This window comes from Berghia stephanieae, unplaced genomic scaffold (genome assembly GCF_034508935.2).
Source record: "Berghia stephanieae isolate SIO BIC M18660-M18661 unplaced genomic scaffold, UCSD_Bste_1.3 scaffold139, whole genome shotgun sequence".
NCBI classification, from domain to species: Eukaryota; Metazoa; Mollusca; class Gastropoda; order Nudibranchia; family Aeolidiidae; genus Berghia; species Berghia stephanieae.
Window position 1 is genome coordinate 880 of NW_027622390.1, and position 19,121 is coordinate 20,000.

General features: G+C 33.3%; 1 protein-coding gene across 1 annotated transcript in view; it reads left to right on the top strand.

The window, feature by feature from the left end:
• Window positions 1-267: 267 nt before the first annotated feature.
• Window positions 268-19,121, top strand: part of LOC144961092 (uncharacterized) — a 21,861-nt gene continuing 3,007 nt past the window's right edge. Inside the window, exons 1-5 of the mRNA XM_078894409.1 lie at window positions 268-535; window positions 3,609-3,705; window positions 9,226-9,414; window positions 13,015-13,191; window positions 14,568-14,654. Of these exons, the coding sequence (XP_078750535.1) occupies window positions 9,336-9,414; window positions 13,015-13,191; window positions 14,568-14,654 (343 nt within the window). The 5' untranslated portion in view covers window positions 268-535; window positions 3,609-3,705; window positions 9,226-9,335. The remainder of the gene's footprint in view (window positions 536-3,608; window positions 3,706-9,225; window positions 9,415-13,014; window positions 13,192-14,567; window positions 14,655-19,121) is intronic.

Below are 19,121 nucleotides of genomic sequence, written 5' to 3' on the forward strand. Positions count from 1 at the left end.
TTCATTTGTAACAGAAATCCATAGAGCTGGTGTGAATGAGCTATATGTTTGATTATTTTTTATTAATCGTAATTATCCTTAAATCAAATTATGTCTACACTTATACAAATGATTTGATTCCTTTAATGTTGGCTTATATTGCTTTTCTCTAACCACCAAATCTTCTCATCAGGTCCTACGATTGTTTAATCTCTTAATTTATTTTACTTTTTTAGGCTATGACTCTCGCCTACAAGACATCAAAAATTTATAATTCAACTTCAGAGCAGCAATTATATCAGGATCACTGGATTAAGGCTTGACGGATGTATTCAAAATGTTAAAGCATCTGTGATTGATCCTATGAAAAATAATCAATCAATCCAAGAACGCAATATATTCAGAGTCGACTCAAGCTGTCCCAAAACCCAAAAACAATTCCGTAAAGACATAGAAGTAAAGGACATGACCCCAGGGAGTACCTATGTGATCAGAATCAACCAGAGTTCGTATTGTGAATCGGATGGTTACGTATACGTTGAAGAACTCCATACTAGTAAGTACTGAAGTTTTTTCGTTTACTTGAGGTGAATGGGGAGATAGTTTTAATATTTTGTTTTCCCCGTATTTGTAGGATAAAAATCTTAAAAGATGTGAAATTTCATATCTTACACCAGTGCCTGTCCTGTAATTTGTTATCCCGTATTTGTAAATACACTTGACCTTCACACAATTCGTTTTTGTTTTCTCTCTCTTCAAATTGCATATTAAAAAATAACTAAATAAGCTTAATCTTACATAATGAAATTGGTATAACAAACATGACTTACAAGCATGGATAAAAAAAGTAATAAAAATATTATTTTCATAAATTTATAAAGCAATATAGTGAATGAAATAAAAATAAAAATAATAGTATATGTGAAAATATGATATTGATATTAATTCATAAAAATTTATGATATGTCTAGCACAATGCATAATATAGTAGAATATAATATGATATAATATTTTATGAAATATATATGAAAAGCAGGACTAAATAAAACTGAATTTATTTATTTTAAATTTATCTTTTTTTTATCGACACTAATTTTGAAAGAAAATAACAGTTGACATGTCTACAAATCTTATTCTATAAGTAATGTCTTAGGGATAGAAATTCTATCGCCATTTGAATATATTATAAATAGTACTGGAGAGAGTACACAACCCTGAGGAGGCCACCCACCACGTATTTGTGACAATTGAATTAGATGAGACTGAACCAGAATTTACATAATGTAATCTACCAGTTAGAAATTCCAGGACCCAAGCAATGATAAAGATATTTATGTTCAGCGCAAGCATTTTTCTTACTAGCAGATGCCGATGACATATCAGAAGAAAAGCAACCAGCAGATAATCTAAATGCTTATAAATAATGTTAGAGAATATGAGGATAGCATCCTCAACACTACGATTGGGTTGATGAGCAAATAGAAAACTATCAATGTTGGGCCGAAATTGATTACTGATATAGAACAAAATAAGTTTTTCGAAGTATTTCATTATAACAAAAAGTAAGAACAACCGGTCTGAAGTCATTCATTGATGGAACATTGATTTTCTTGTGTGCTGTAATATTTGGTAAATACCTTGAACATATTGTCAAAATATTAAAGATGGGTGTAAATATAAATGAAAGACAATTCTTCTTCACATATTTTAAATCAATTTTGGTTAAAGTCCACCAGGTCCCGCAGCTTTATGTTCGCTTATTTTGCAAAAAGATAATTTTGTTTCCTATTCCTAAAATTCAATGTTTAGTTTGTCATGCAGACAGATTTCTATTTCTAACTTCAAATTTACTAAAATGTCTGAATTATCTGTCCAGTCGGCAATATAATATATTCAGATACGATCTATCCCTGTAAGGAGGAATGCCATACTTTTTATTAGGAAGTCCATTTGTTTTCTTTAGTCATACCCGTGCAATTTTGAAACAGCTTTTTGAGATATCTAACATCAATTGGATTACTTGAGTCATACCAATCTGCTCACATGGCATATTATTGCACGGAAACGGCATTGGTTATGATAATATGTTGGTTGAATCAGGTAAAAGAACAATTACAGTTCTCACTAACTTAATTGGCTGCATTTGACGCCATTGACATAAAATTCTACTAAACCAAATGAGCGTAACTTTTGGAATCAGTGGGGTCGTTCTAAAATGGATGCCATGGTATCTCTCTCAAACTTCTATGCACGCAAATGACTAAAATTTGTGACTACAGATCAACTATCTACAAATTAGAATACGGTGTACAATATTACGTCACCAACACACAAATCCGGTTACTCTCTTGACTGGGTCAAAACGAAAAATAATTCTAACCCGTTTTTCCATGTAAAGCTGTGCACGAAACCATCTCTGACAACAAACTCATACTGTTAACTACCGACTTTAAGAAAGTTATTGCAACCATCATAAAATAAAAGCAAGAAATTTGAATAAATATCGATATTGATTAATTCAAACATAACATCGTTTCATCAATGAATCGCATCGAGCCCCTCAATATCGATTCTTTCAACGAAACACTTCGCCATTTGGTTGACCAACATGCTCCAATAACCAGAAGGCGCATTTCCTGTAGGAAATACTCACCATGGTACAATTCCACAATAAAACAAGCGAAATAAGAATGTAGGAGAGAAGAGTACCAGTGTCCTAAAACCATAGTGCAGACCATTTATTTCCAATGAAGAAAAACAGCAAATCTGGAAACGGGAAGAAAGGATATCCAGGAGAGAATATCATAAATCAAAATAACCGAACAAAAAATTTTGCAAACGAATATTGTCTACAAGTGATGATTTGGTGGGAATAACAAAAAAAACATCACTACCAACCAATACAAATAATATGGCAGATAAATTTGCTGTTTACTTTGAGGAAAAAGTCAAAACAATCAGAAATGAACTTTTGTGATGGTTATCTAGCTTTTGAACAATTCAAAAGCAATTCAATTCTCTCTGTTTGAATCGATAAATGAGCATGAATTGAAAGTAATCATTAAGAAAGCACCACCTAAATGTTGTGATCTGATCTGATCTGATATAATATATAATATATATATATATATATATATATATATATATATATATATATATATATATATATATATATATATATATATGTATATATATATATATATATATATATATATATATATATATATATATATATATATATATATATATATATATATATATACACACACACATAAATATATCAATGTATCCATTCATTTACTCACCATCAACTCCACAAATAAAAATTAAGTTCCAACACATACCACACCCCCATCCCTGACACAAAGACCGAATCCTCTTTGTTATTGTATTAAGATCGTGAGGTGGGCGATGCGTTCTCACTGACTGCTTTCAATCAGACTGTAAACGTTTAAGGATATTTTTGTGTTTTGGTAAGATTCATCTGGCGGACAGAACTGGTGAACTCCAAAACCTAAATTACAGATTCCACACCAAGTGCCACCCTTATACCAATGTACTCAGAGACAATACAGTAACCCCATCATATATTTAATCAAAGCATACATATACATTTCATTCTGTTTTAGGTCCAGAGAAACCTGACCTTCGTGTTGAGAGAGAGGGAACAACATATGTATTGCTTTCTTGGTTCAAGTCGTCAAAAGGGAGCATCGACAACTATATGTGAGTAAAACACCGGTAGTAACTAAGGTTTGGGTGACCCGCACTTAATAATAATAATAATAATAATAATAATAATAATAATAATAATAATACTTTATTGCATCCCAAAAAGGAAATTTTTGTACAGACGTGTTATAATTTACAAATAAGATAAAAATACAATGGAAATAGGATGTATATATATAAAAAAGGAGCAGCTCTATAACCAGAGCTGCGCTTTATACTATGAATAATTTCAACACTGTAAAATAGTTAAAACTGTCACTATAAATTGAAAATTGAAAAGATTGCAAAACAAATAAATTAATATTTATATTTTTAAAAAGTAAAAATGAGAAATAATTATATAAAATGATTATTGCTTGTTGTTATAAAGCCTAATACTGGACGGCAGAAAAGATTTTCGGTGTCTCTCTGTTTTCGTTGAAATAGAGAAAGGGCGACCACTTCTTTCTGACATAATAATTGATGGTCTTAGTGGATGATACTGGTCATTTAATATTTTAGTTATTTTATTTATACAAAACTTCTCGTATAAAAGATCTACATCGTCAACATCATTTATATAGCGTTTAATGGATTTTTTAATATTTGAATTTATTTTGTTCCTTTCGACTGCTAAGCAATTGCCTCCCCAAGCTGTTATACAAAATGACAAAACACTTTCGATTACTGCTCTATAAAATAATGTGCAGAGGGTTTTATCTATTCTAAACTGAGAGAGTTTTGATAAAAAATATGTACGTCTGCACATCTTATGCCTAATTATTTTCAAGTGTTCATCCCACTTGAGCCTGTCATCAATCGTTACACCAAGGTATTTGTAGTGAGGAACTCGCTGGACGAATTGGTCCTTTAATTTTAACGGTTCTATCGGTTCCTTCACTCTCCTAAAGTCAATCACTAGCTCCTTTGTCTTGCTTATGTTAAGCTCTAGGTGGTGGGCATCACACCAAGACACAAATCTATCAATTTCTTGCCTATAAGCCACTTCGTTGCCATTTGTTATGAGGCCTTGAAGGGTGGTGTCATCTGCAAACTTTATTAAAGGTACACTCAGGTTTTGACTTCTACAGTCATTCGTGTATATTGTGAATAATACAGGGGACAATACACAACCTTGAGGAGCCCCAGTATTTGTAGTTATACAGGAAGATTTGTTTTGTCCTAATTGAACATATTGTGCTCTCTCCGTAAGAAATTCGAGCACCCAAGCAATTATATACTTGTTTAAATTCAGACTAGTCAATTTTTGAACAACCAACTGAGGTTGCATTGTATTGAACGCTGAAGAAAAATCTGCAAAAAGCAATCTGCAATAGCTCCTAGCGTGATCTAGATGCCTGTAGATGTTGTTTGTAAACAGCAAAATGGCATCCTCTACGCCACGTCCTGGTTTGTAAGCAAATTGATGACTATCACTCAATGGCATAAACTGATTCCTAATTTTAACAAGAACAAGTTTTTCTAAAGATTTCATGACTATTGAAGTCAGTGCAACAGGTCTGAGATCGTTCATAGTTTCAAGTTTTTCTTTTTTTGGAACAGGAATAATTTTTGAAGTTTTCCAAATTTCAGGATCGAAACGCATTGGAGAGACCAGTTAAAAATATGTGTATAAATGGGGGAAAGCTGGTGGGCACATTCTTTTAATAGTTTTCCTTTCAATCCATCCGGCCCAGCAGCCTTCCTCTCGTTTAGTTTCGAAAATACGAATCTCGTTTCCTCTTCACTGACCTCAATAGTCATTTCATCTTCCAAAGCCCTGTCTAATTTATGTTTTTCATTTTCAATATCAAATTTGTTTGCTGTGTCGAAACGTGAATAAAATTTATTTAAAGTTTCAATTTCGATATCTTCTGATATAATCGTGGGCTTTGGATTATAGTTAACAGCAGTTTTAAGCCCCGCCACGTGTCCCGTATATCCCCAGAAGAAAAGCATTTTTCAATTTTATTTTTGTACTTATCTCTACAACTAGATATTACCCTCTTTATCTCTTTTTGTTTTGTTTTCAGATCTTTTTTGTTTCCACTAGTATAGAGAGTTTTCTTTTGGTTCAATAAAAGTTTTAGATCTTTTGTTATCCAAGGCTTGTTGTTAGGATAATATTTTATTTCTTTTTTACAAGACACTAGCTGTTCACAGAATTTTAAATACTCACTCACGCAGTCATTCAGCTCATCCACACTATCACATGATTCGATAAAAACATTCCAGTCAGTGCATTCAAAACAACCACGCAAATCTTCACACACACTTCCATTCCAGATCTGTACACTTTTCTTTACTGGTTTTACACGTTTAAAAACAGGGCGGTAGGTGGGGAGTAGCAAGAGCATGCAGTGGTCAGATAAACCTAATGGGGCACGGGGTAAACATTTATAGCTATTTTTAATATTACACAGGAATAAATCTAATGTTTTTTTGTCCCTTGTCTCGCAGTCCACGTATTGATGAAGTCCCGGGAGAGTAAAATCGTTACATTGGTTAAAATCGCCAGTGACCATCAATACGGCATCGGGTGACTTAATTAGAATGTCCTGTATTTCTTTCCTCAAAATATTTTTCGCTGTGGTGTTGTCTGATGATGGTGGAATGTAGACGTTGATGATGATGACATGAGTATATTCCCGGGGTAGATAATATGGTCGTGACGAAACAGTAATAAATTCAATATCATCGTCACAATACATTTTCTTTATCTGACAGTTATTGGGGTGGCACCATTTGTTGTTAATATATGTGCACACCCCACCCCCAGTTCGTTTATTTACATTAGTCCGATCTCCTCGAAATAGTGAATATTGTTCAATATTAAAACATGATGATGGTATGTGAGGAGATAGCCAAGTCTCTGTTAACGCTATTATGGAGGCTTGACGAAAGTCACTATTAAAACGACACAGTGAAAACAGTTCATCAATTTTGTTTTTCAGTGATCTTACATTACCTGTCACTACACAGGGTAAAAATGGACGAAAAGGCCGTCTGTTAAATTTTGTTTTTTATTCCTCCTTTTCTCCCCCTCTTTCTTACTTTAATAAATGATGTGTCAATAGTGGGTGGTGGGGGTGACACGGGTTGGAGGGATCGGAGAGTCTCTGGAGTATAAGTTATCGATAGGCTTATTTTGGCAGCAAAATCACAGGCTAAAACACCATTTATGCTTATAAATATACTAATAAATATAAAAATCAGGAACAATATATACTTCACATCCATTTTGAATAAAAATTAGGCGTTAATTCCGGCGATTGAATGATAAATGAATAAAAATATGTGTAGAAAATAGGTAAACATTCACAACACGTCTGTTGTCGCCGGAAGCCAGCGCCAATATCCGCCCATCTGTTAGTTTTTGTTGCCGAATGGCGTGACATTAAATGAGTGACTTTGTATTTTATTTTGGAAAACTTCTTGATTACACAATTTTACCTGGCAACAATGTTTCGGATTGTTGCGAGTAAATCGAAACTTATAAATACCCAAAACTGTTTTTTTTTGTTTAGAAAAAATGTATTTATCTTTTTTTACGAGATCCAGCATACTCAATTTAATTATTTTGAAGGGTCATTTCCGATTATTTGTGTTAAAGTAGTTTTTGAATACGTCTGATGAAGTGAATTATGCTAAAATCAGTCTCGACACACAGGCTTTAGGCAGAGTCTGTTTTGACAATTGTAGAATCACTTTTGAGATTGCATGTCACATATTTGATTTAGAAAACTAAGGGCTCTTTTTGCTTTCTATGAGATGTCCGAATGAATATATTCTAAAAGATAATTAGATAAATAAATAAATAAATAAATAAATAAATAAATAAATAAATAAATGAATGAATGAATGAATGAATGAATGAATGAATGAATGAACGAATGAATAAATGAATAAATAAATTGAATTCGACTCCATCAATGCATTTTGTCATAAAACTGGGTCTGACATTATCAGGTCAAGTAACCAGTTCACTGTTGTACTGTTGAAACAAAAAGCGAGCTCTCAGGTTTGAGAGTTTTTGCCAAGATGAGGGTAATTAAAATCGATCGATATGTAAGGACAAGTTTTCTGGCCACATGTTTAAATACTAGAGTACTGCCAGTTAACTGGTTACATTTATTTCTTAAATGATATTCACGAAGAAGGTAAGTCGACTCCGAGGAGCCATAAGATTTATAGTTAGTTGTGAACTCAATGTGGTGAAGATTCGGTCGACAGTGTTATCATGATGCTGTCCTTTTAGATCTTTAGTCTGTCACTAAAGCAAGGATTCTCGTCTATGAATAAATATGTGACACATCGCCCCGAAACAGTATTTTGTCGGCTTGAACTAGAAGATGAAAATCGAATTTATAATTAAAATATGAGACTGGGGATAACTTTTATTCAATTGATATTGACGATAGAGGAATGTAAATAGTTACTTAAATAGCACAAACTAAAACAGCATATAATAATAATTCTAGTAATTCTAATTCTGATCATTCTAAATTAAAACGTCCTATTTCTAATCATTCAAAATTAAAACATCACATTTCTGATCATTCCAAATTAAAACGTTATATTCCTGATCATTCTAAATTAAAACCTCATATTTCTGATCATTCCAAATTAAAACATCATATTTCTGATCATTCCAAATTAAAACATCATATTTCTGATCATTCTAAATTAAAACATCATATTTCTGATCATTCTAAATTAAAACGTCATATTTCTGATCATTCTAAATTAAAACGTCATATTTCTGATCATTCTAAATTAAAACCTCATATTTCTGATCATTCTAAATTAAAACATCATATTTCTGATCATTCTAAATTAAAACATCATATTTCTGATCATTCTAAATTAAAACGTCATATTTCTATATCCAGTTAACTCCGACTGAGGCAGTGGGTCATCGAAACATCGTCAATCTATGACCAGGTTGTCATGTGTTTTGTGAGAGGGATATCATTGACCACAGTCATTAAATATCCAAAACGCTTTTGATTATAATTTCCCTGAAAGTGTCAGACGGTTTTTACATGATTCCATCCTTTATCCTGACTTAATGATTCAGTTTTTATCAGTTAGGCGGATACTAAATTACAAATCTTGTCTCCATCCTAATTTGCATTGTTGTTGGAGCTCTCTTGATGAACAAGCCCATTGAGGATTTGTATTTCACTAGATGGTTGATAGGAGGAAATCCAATGGAACCAACATCGTCAATTTGGTATAACCTTGGAATGCTTTAGATAACTAAAAACGAATTTGAAGCCAAATGATTAGAATATAGAATTAGCATTTTGTTGAAGGTCAAGAAACAAAACTTAATTCTCTTTAATAAAATAATTTGATTTAACTCAAATTTCATAATTTTAGCTTAGACTTAAATTGTGAGCATCTTGTTCACTCAGATAATATATTTAATGTTTCGAGGCGATTGTCAAAAATCTCAATGAACTTCAGCTTCTTCGTTTAAAAATGGTTTGATAATGAATTGAATGAACTATCCATGGTTGCCATCATCAGAATTAAAACTGAGAGCCAATCACCAAATTCTAAGATGGAATACAACACCTCGTCAGACATATTACGATAGAACCTGACAGGGCTCCCTGACAGGGCTGAAGAGCGGTCAAATGTACACTGTCTCTCTGATTGCTGTCTACCGCGGCAGTGAGAGCATAAGCACAACTAAAGTCACTACCGTTAAATATCGTGAGTATTTTTTCTATTTATAGAGGGTTGGATTGTGTTGAGATATAGCGTGTTGGTACTAAGAAAGTATTGATCAAGAAGAAATACATATTGATGCTATGCGTTTAGCCTAAATACTCAAAACATCCGCCAGTCGGATATAACTTACATATACACAAAACTATTCGTAAATATTTATAGTCTGATTATTCATGATTTAGTGAGTACTAATAATTAAAATGTCTGTCTTAAAACAATAACAAAGAGCTGAGTGACGTCAATTTCGTTACATCTATGGATGTTAAGACGAACAAAATACTCTAAACGGTACGTTTATGCTCAGAACTAAATTGGTAATATTCCACGAAAAATCCAGATGTCATCATCAGTTTTCTTGTGTGTATAAAAAATGTACAACTCGATGTTACTGCTGTTGTAATGTCTGATGCTTCGTGTGTGCTGAGGGCTTCCAATATAAAGACACCCTCTGAAACTGTGTCGGAGATTCAACTTTTACTCCATAGAGTCTAGGTGTTTTTTTGTTAGTTTTGCTGACAAATAATCAGTGCCATTTGACACTTTTATATTAATTTTACTAAGATTTTATCGTATTCTTGAAATATATTTATTTCGAACATTTCTAGGACTTTACTATGCTCAATGCGCTTAACACGGCATCCTTAATTACCGAAGCGGGCATTACAGAATCAAATTTACATTTCGTACGGTACGAATTGCCTTTAAGACGTCCTTATTGTATTAGAAATTCGTCTTGTGTGGTTTTGTAGTAATTGAGTGACAATCAGCTTTCTAACGGTAGCTCCTTGGCCCGAGTCTCGCCGTAGCGTGCAAAGTTGACTCCTGTGAAAACTCAATTTTTTGGTGTAAATTCAATACTTGATAGATACCTGTGTGGAAAAAATGTAACACCATCTTACAGGTTTTATATCTGGCACTTCAGGTAAAGTGTTTATTTTGACATCATTGGGACCACTTGTAAAGCGCATTGAGCACATGTCGTGGATATTGCGCTATATAAATCTCGCGAGTTTTCAGCATTCTAACAATATCATTCTATCCCTAAAGCCGGGTACTTATCCAAACCTGAATTGAATGAGATAATACTCAATGAATAATCTTCAGGCCAAGTGTTTGTCAGACAATGGTCACCACAGTATGTGATGGTCACTGTCCATCCCCAACTCGCTTGATTGTATTAAAAGACGAGGCCCGATACTGCTAAGCCACCGACAACACGTCACACGTGAACTAAAATGGAATTGCAAACATTATTTTTTAATTAAGTATCGATTTGATTTTTTTTACCGCTGGACGCCCCTCCCAAAAGCTTTAAGTTATGTGTAGGGTTTACATTTATCCTTTGTCTGTGGAGGACAAATGTAGATAGTACAGTGGTAACGTCTTTTGTTTCGTAACAAACATCATCTAGATCTAATATTTATCTATTTATCTTATTTCTTAATTTCTATTACTCCTATGACCTTTGAGTAATATGCAGAATATTTCCGGTAATTATCTTTATCGAGATAACAACCAATAACAACTGATAACACAAAAATTCTTTGATTCTAGCCTCAAAAATCAATTTTCATTTAGTCAACTAGGCCCCAACTTTACGTACACAACTCCCGAGCCGGTATTTATCTTTGTTAAGATAACAACCAATAACAACTGATAACAACAAATAACAACTGATAAAAACATAATAATAAGAAGAAGAATAATAATAGATCGTTATTGTCCATAAATATGGCAATTTGTAATTTAGTTACACTTGTTATAACGTTAAACGATAACTGTAACATTGAACAGATATTTCACTCCTACTTATTTTCTCTCTCTCTCTCTCTCTCTCTCTCTCTCTCTCTCTCTCTTTCTCTCTCTCTCTCTCCTCTCTCTCTCCTCTTCCTCTCTTTCTTTCACACGTGCGATATACACAACATAAACATATTCATTTCGTTTTCAATTTGTTACGATTGTGGCAATTCGACACCAAAAATTATCATCATTATCAATTGGTCAGTTAATCTTACATTAAATAAATTAATCAGTTAAGCAGTCAACGAATCAATCCTTGGTTTTTCTGTACCATATGAAATATTCAAAATTTTTATTGCTGATGGAACGAAAGTTGATTTATACTTGTTAGTTCTACATTTAATCTGACAAAACCTTCTCCCAGATGGTAAAAGGCTAAATTCATGGTATAAAATATGTTTTTTATTGTTGGTAATTGAGAATGCTTTCCTTTCTATTGCTTTTCCATGAATTCTTTCTACTCCATCAAGAGGATGGTTTATTATTTTTGATGCCTCTTTGATAGATTTTGAAATTTTTGATTTATCTTTAAGTCGGCATCCTCCAAACCATATGGTGCAGCCAAACGCAATTACACTTTTAATCAAAGTGTCATAAACTCTTAACATAGTTTTCTTCCTTACTTGAAATGTTCTCAATTTCCTTAGGATGTATAATCTTTGGGCAACTTTCTTAGATATTATATTAATATGTTTAGAGAAATTGAGGGAACTATCAATGGTTATTCCTAAATATTTAAAATAGTCAACTATCTCAACATCATCTTTACCGATCGTCACACACTTTAAGTCGTTTTTATTTTTTACACCAAACACCTGTTCTTTCGTTTTTTCAACATTTAATTCAAGCTGATTTTGTTTACACCAAACAAATAACACAAAGCTAAATACCCGAATATTTACTGTCAATAACGAATATTTTAAGGGAAAAAAAAGTTACCTAGTCTGACTCCTTTCTGCGCGGTGTGGCCTTGAGCAAGTCACTTCGCCCTCGCCCACTTTGCAGGGCCTGAGCTGACGACTGGGTTATTTCATTCTTATGGACATTAAAAAATGAATCTCCAGGTGAGATAAAAAAAAAGGTATTCTATTTATCTATTCATTTTTTTCATCACAGAAGTCGTCAGTAATCATTTAATCGTCAGTTTCATAAATGGAATATCTCACATAAGTGTATACATACCTGGAGGAAAACATACAGAAAAAAACGTGACAACATTTCCTTAAAACCTTTGAACAAAGAATAGGATGACAAATTGAGTACAACATTGCAATGTCATCAAGAACTTTGGGTTCCATCTCCGCTGCTCTGGTATGGTGGTATGACACTTGCCTTTGGACTGGAAATGCCAGGGTTCGAGTCCCGCTCTGAGCGCACATCGCTGAGTCCTTGGAAAAGGATCTTTACTCCTATGCTCTCAACGAATGAGTATCTGGCCACTTACAACGTGGTCTCTGTTGGAAACAAGTAGAATATCGCCTAACAGACATGTCTCGTCCTACATGCTAAGTGTTGCTGTTGGCTAGTTACCCTTTGTAAAGCACTTTGACCATGTTAAGTATATATTGCGCCATAGAGATGCTCGAGTATTAAGGCTCAGGTACCTCCTTCTTTAATTTACAAAAAAATTAGTTTAAACAATTTCTGATTATTTTACGGTTATTTTATGATTGTTTTGTGGTAAACACATGCGGTCTTTTTTGGATTTTATCTGAAAATATTCTCCCAATAATGATATTTTATTTGTTGATCAATGATTCCAAATAAACTACTTTTTCACAGTTCCTAGGAAACCTTCTAATTTGAAATGGAACAGACGATTGCCTGGTCCTAAGTGGTTACGAAATGATATTCGTTTCGGTAAGACAGAATATTGGAGAATTCAGTACGACTGCAGTAAAACGGGAACCGGGATAAAAACGACTCCTAAACCTGAATTACAGCTCAAAAATCTTGAAGGTCGGTAATAAAAGCCTTTAGCAAGTGGAGTTTGAACTTCTTTTTTACTAAAAGGGCGCAACAGCGATGCGTCCCTGGTTTCATACAATGCCAAGTCGCATTGTTTTTTCTAGTCTTTGTTCGCTAATATGAAAAGTAGTAATTTTTTGGGACTGAATTCCAGATAATTAAGAATTAATTCCTGTTTTTACAGCATCAAACGGACATCAATAATTGTTTGCTATTCTTTGGACAGGATTCCAATCTATCACAAAGTACTTTCTGTAAAATCTAACGGGCCAAACTGCCTCGTTGCTAGTGGACGGGGGAGGGGGTGTGAGACAATTTTCTACGACACGAGAGATAGAAAATGTCTCTATTGTGAGACACGTGCTCTATCGCTGATTCGATGTAAATCAGATAAATATTTTCTTTTCGAGGGAGGAGGGAACGGGGAGGGTGATATATAATAATAAGTTCTCTTTAAAGGAATGTCTATTTAATATCATTTATATGTTATAGTGAATGGTCTTTTTCCATTCACTATGTGTTTGAGTTTGTCTGTGTGGTTGTGTGTGTGTGTATCTGTGTGTTTGTGAGTGTATATGTGTGGTTTGGTTTGTGGGTGTGTTTTAAAGGAATAGCACAATAATATTTAAATCCATCGCCTCAAATACGTGTTTAGTCGGGATTGTACGGATACTAAATAGGGGGTTAACAAATCAAATTCCCCAAAATGTGAGATTTTAGTTTTTGTGATTTTTTTAAATTCTATACATTCTCACAAAATAAAGCACAAACATTTAACGTATAAATCTCACTTATTTTTTTATACTTAGAACTTAATTATTAGCATCCGATGTATACTACTTTGCAGGTCTGATAACCCAAATTTTTATGGTAACTTTGTTGTAGACAAAAAATGCCCATCACAACAACTTTAAATTAGGCCCATAATTATGTTCGGTTATCCGACCTGCAAATATGTGCAGTTAGTTGTCATCCAAACACTGACATTTTACCTCTTTGGGGCGGGAAATCACGAATATCTGTGTTTGGCCAATCGTCCAGAAACGATAGTATGTCGCTTAAAGACTAAAATATAATGATTGGGTTAGGTTTATATATATCATTTCGGACAAACAATACATATTATTCAAAAATAAATATGTGAAAAAAAGAACTGATGACTTTTCTGGTCACTACAAGTGTAAATCCACCATTGGCCACATGATCTACATACATGTATTGCCCTGATTAAGGCGATTGGTTACTTAAATATAACACTCGGAAGGATATGGGTCGTAGTGGATCTCATGGCATTGCGATACATACTTTTGTCTTTTATCTATTTATTAATTCATTTATTTATTTATTCATATATTTATTCATTTCAGATGAATGTTGTAATATATCGGTGTCTGGTGTCAACGCTAAGGGAGAGGGAGAATCCGTTCAGATGACCAAAAAGCCAGAAGTTAAACGTAAGCTAATACATTTTATTATTACTGGTATTGGTGAAAACTCAAAGTAAAACTAGTAGTCTAATTAGTTGTAATAATACTGATAATAAAAATAATATTATTAATAATAATAATAATAATAATAATCATAATAATATAATGACAATAATAGTGATAATAACAATGAAGATGATGATGATGATGATGATAATGATGGTGGTGATGATAACAATAAAGATAATAATGATAATAATAATATAGATAACAAAGATAATGATGATGATAATAATAATAATAACAATAATAATAATAATAATAATAATAATAATAATAATAATAATAATAATAATTGTAGTGACAATATAATATAATAATATAATAATAATAATAATAATAATAATAATAATAATAATAATAATAATAATAATAATAATAATAATAATAATCTATCTATCTATCTAAAGCAGTGTTAAGTGTGGTCAACACAGTGTTAAGTGTGGTCGACGACTGAGTTAGTGACAATGATTGGGAACCCACAAAGACAGTGTCTTTTTATAACGCATACATATTAACCCCAGTGTGAATAAATAACTGGCGATAGGCATTGATGGATACTATAAAACTACTACTACTACTTCTACAACTATCTAATGCATTCGACAGGGAAGAATGGGTACCTTGATAAGTAATAATAATAATGATAATAATAATAATAATAATAATAATAATAATAATAATAATAATAATAATAATAATAATAATAATAATAAATAATAATAATATAATAATAATAATAATAATAATAATAATAATAATAATAGATAATAAAATAATAATAATAATAATAATAATAATAATAAAATAATAATAATAATAATAATAATAATAATAATAATAATAACAATTTAATAATAATAATAATAATAATAATAATAATAATAATAATAATAATAATAATAATAATAATAATAATAATAATAATAATAATAATAATAATAAAATGAAATATAATAATAATATAATAACAATAATAATAATAATAATAATAATAAAATAATTAATAATAATAAATAATAATAATAATAATTATATAATAATAAATAATAATAATAATAATAATAATAATAATAATAAATAATAATAATATAAAAATAATAATAATAGAACATTATTGTTCAAAGAAATGGAAATTCATTTTGGTTCACACTGATGACAATATAAAATGATGATGATGATGATGATGATGATGATGATGATGATGATGATGATGATGATATAATTCAAGAATGCCATTATAAAGCGGACACATTACAATAGATATGCATTATATGAAACATAAATGTCGTTCCATGAGGAATAAATGAAGCACTGTAAAGCGCATTGAGTATTGTGAAAATATGAAAATTCTCAATATAAATTATGCAATATTTATTCCTTTCTAATTTTTGAGAGACATGTTCAAAACTGAAAACACACGACCATTCACTGTAATTGTGTTTATATTTGTAAATAAACAAACAACTAACGAAAAAACAAAAACAAGAAAAAAATGTCCCAAACCGGATAACGTGGATGTATATTTTCATTGTTTTAAGAAATATTCTATAATTACAATTAAAGAACGCAAGAAAGAGTAAGACCAAGGGAATTGGTTCAAATAGGGAACAAATTAATGTAGATTCCATGAGCACACTATTAATGTGATTCGGGCACAGGCTCTCCGTTAAAAAGGAAACAATAAACAATGAAAAGTAAAAATGAATCGGAATGGCTAGTACTTTTCTAATCGCCCTCTCCCCCCCCCCCCCCCCCCCCCCCCCCCACTCATCTTCTTTTCAAGCATTTTAATCCCACCCGCGTCTGTTCTGTTTACGCTAATGTTTACTGTTTTCTCAAAACCTCGTATATCGCCAGTCTCTCTCTATTCTCGGTTCATCCGATAACTGCTGACATCTTAAATACGATGGCAGCGATTAGCCAATAAAAAGTGGCTGTTGTCCGGTCTGCAGTAGTCTGTGGTGGAAACTGGTCCAATTGTGCTCTCTCCTCATCTGACTCAACATCAGCAACAATGGCGTCTTCTAAAATTTCACTTGTCAAGTGGTATTGAGACTAAGTACCAGTAATTGTAGAATTGACCTTGCCGATAATATTGAAACCGAGAGGCTGAGAATTGGTATTGCATATATATGAAAATGAGAAAGTGTTACTTTTGGAAGGGAGGGGCGGGGGGGGGGGGGGGGGGGGGAGAAAATCTGCTTCATTTACCAACACTCAGTCCTGGATTGGCCAGGGCAGCTTACAAACACAGATAGACAGTCTCGCACATAGTGGGTGATGCAGGGCGGGTGAGGTTTCTCATCAGGCTATTTGTTGAAAGTCATGTAATATTGATATCGGGAATTCCAGTATTGGCGTCACGTCTATGTGTAAGAGTGGAAGTAGGAGTAGAGAGATAAGAGTCACTTAGTTTCCCCATAGACAGTGTCGTCTGGCGCCGCCTTTATTTTTCCCTGTTATAGTCGGGTAAAGCTCCAGACAACTGACAGATAGTAAGATTACTACCACTTGACAAGTTACATTTTAGAAGACGCCATTGTTGCTGATGTTGAGTCAGATGAGGAGAGAGCACCATTGGACCAGTTTCCACTAAGAAATCTTCTTCTAGGTTCCATGCCTGGTCCAGGCTTCGGATACTGCATGAATTATCTCTCTCCATTCCTCCCTGTCTCTTGCTTTTTCAAACAGCTCTTGGATTGTTAGGTTGGTGAAGCCCTTCAGTTGGTCTATGAGTGTTTTTCTTTGTCTCCCGCGGGCACGTTTACCAGGTATTTTTCCACAACTTGCCAGGTATTCATTCTTATCTTTCCTTACTATGTGTCCGAAAAAGGATAGTTGTCGATCCACTATTAAGGGCATTAGTTTCCTTTGTTGGTATGTTTGTTTTAGCACTTCTTCGTTCGTTTTGTGTGCAGTATACGATATTCTCTGCATCCTTCTCAAGCACCACATTTCAAAAGCTTCAATGTTCTTTTGTGTTTCTGCATTTGTAGTCCAGCTTTCGCATCCGTATAACAAGATTGGCCACACGTAGCACTTCAAGACTCGGAATCTAATCCCGAACGACATCTGTTTGTTTTTCAAAATGTTTCCCAGGTCCATGAAGGCCTGTTTGGCTTGAGTTATTCTTGCTCGTATGTCTCGGTTACATCTTCCATCTGTTGTCACTATTGAACCTAGGTATTTAAAACTTTCTACGTTGGTAAGTTGCTCGCCGTGAATCGTTATATTGCAGGTGTTGTTGTTTTCGGGGTTTTTCTGTATTACCATGCATTCCGTTTTGGTGATATTCACTTCCATTCCCTTGGCTTCACTATCTACTACCACTTTGTCAACAATCTTTTGAAGTTGGATTTCTGATGTTGCAATGAGTACCGTATCGTCTGCGTATCTTATATTATTTATGTTGTGACCTCCCACTTTTATTCCCTCCATATTATTTATGCCCCTCATGATTGTTTCTTGGTATAGATTAAACAGATCTGGTGAGGCAACACACCCTTGACGGACTCCTTTCTTAATAGGAATGGAATTTCCTGTAGAGTTTCCGATTTTGATAGATGCCTGCTGGGTGTAGTATAATGTTTGCATGAGTCTGAGGTCTTTCTCATCAGCGGCAATGGAGTGCAGTTGTTTTAGTATTTCTTCGTGGCGTACTCTATCAAAAGCTTTTTTGTAGTCGACAAAACAGAGGTATAGTGGGGTCTGAACCTGTATAGCTCTTTCACTTAAAACACAGAGGAGGTATATTGCGTTCCTTGTCCCTCTGTCAGGTTGGAATCCATATTGTTCTTCTGCGATTTCGGGGTTAATCTTATTCCTTAGCCTGTTGATAATTATACGCAACAGTATTTTGTTGATGTGGCTTATTAAACTTATAGTTCTAAATTTTCGCATCTGACTGCACCTGCTTTCTTTGGTATTGCTATGAAAATAGAGTTACAGAGATCTTCTGGAATTTTCCCAGTATTGTATATATTGTTGAATAATATGTGAAGTTCATCAATTGCTAGATCTCCTAGGCTTTTTTATACCTCTACAGATATTTCATCAGGGCCTGTTGCTTTACCATCCCTCATTCGTTCCATGGCATGTTCAATTTCACTTTTTGTGATGTTTGGTCCGCTTAATGGTTCTTTGAATTTCAGTGATGGTTCATTTCTATTTGGATCATTGTACAGTTCGCCTATGTATTCTACCCATCGGCTTTCTATATGTTGTTCTTCAAATAGCAGTTCCCCTTGTTTGTTTTGGATACAACTTCCTGCTGCTTTGCTTTTCCTTTTCCCTGATAGTTCTTTTATTCTTTGGTGAGCTTGTTGGGGGTTGGGTTTGTATTCTCTTTCGATTTCGCAGCATTTCCAGTCTAGATAGTTCTCGTGTGCCTCGATGCATTTGGATTTAATGTGGTTGTTCAATGTTTGGTAT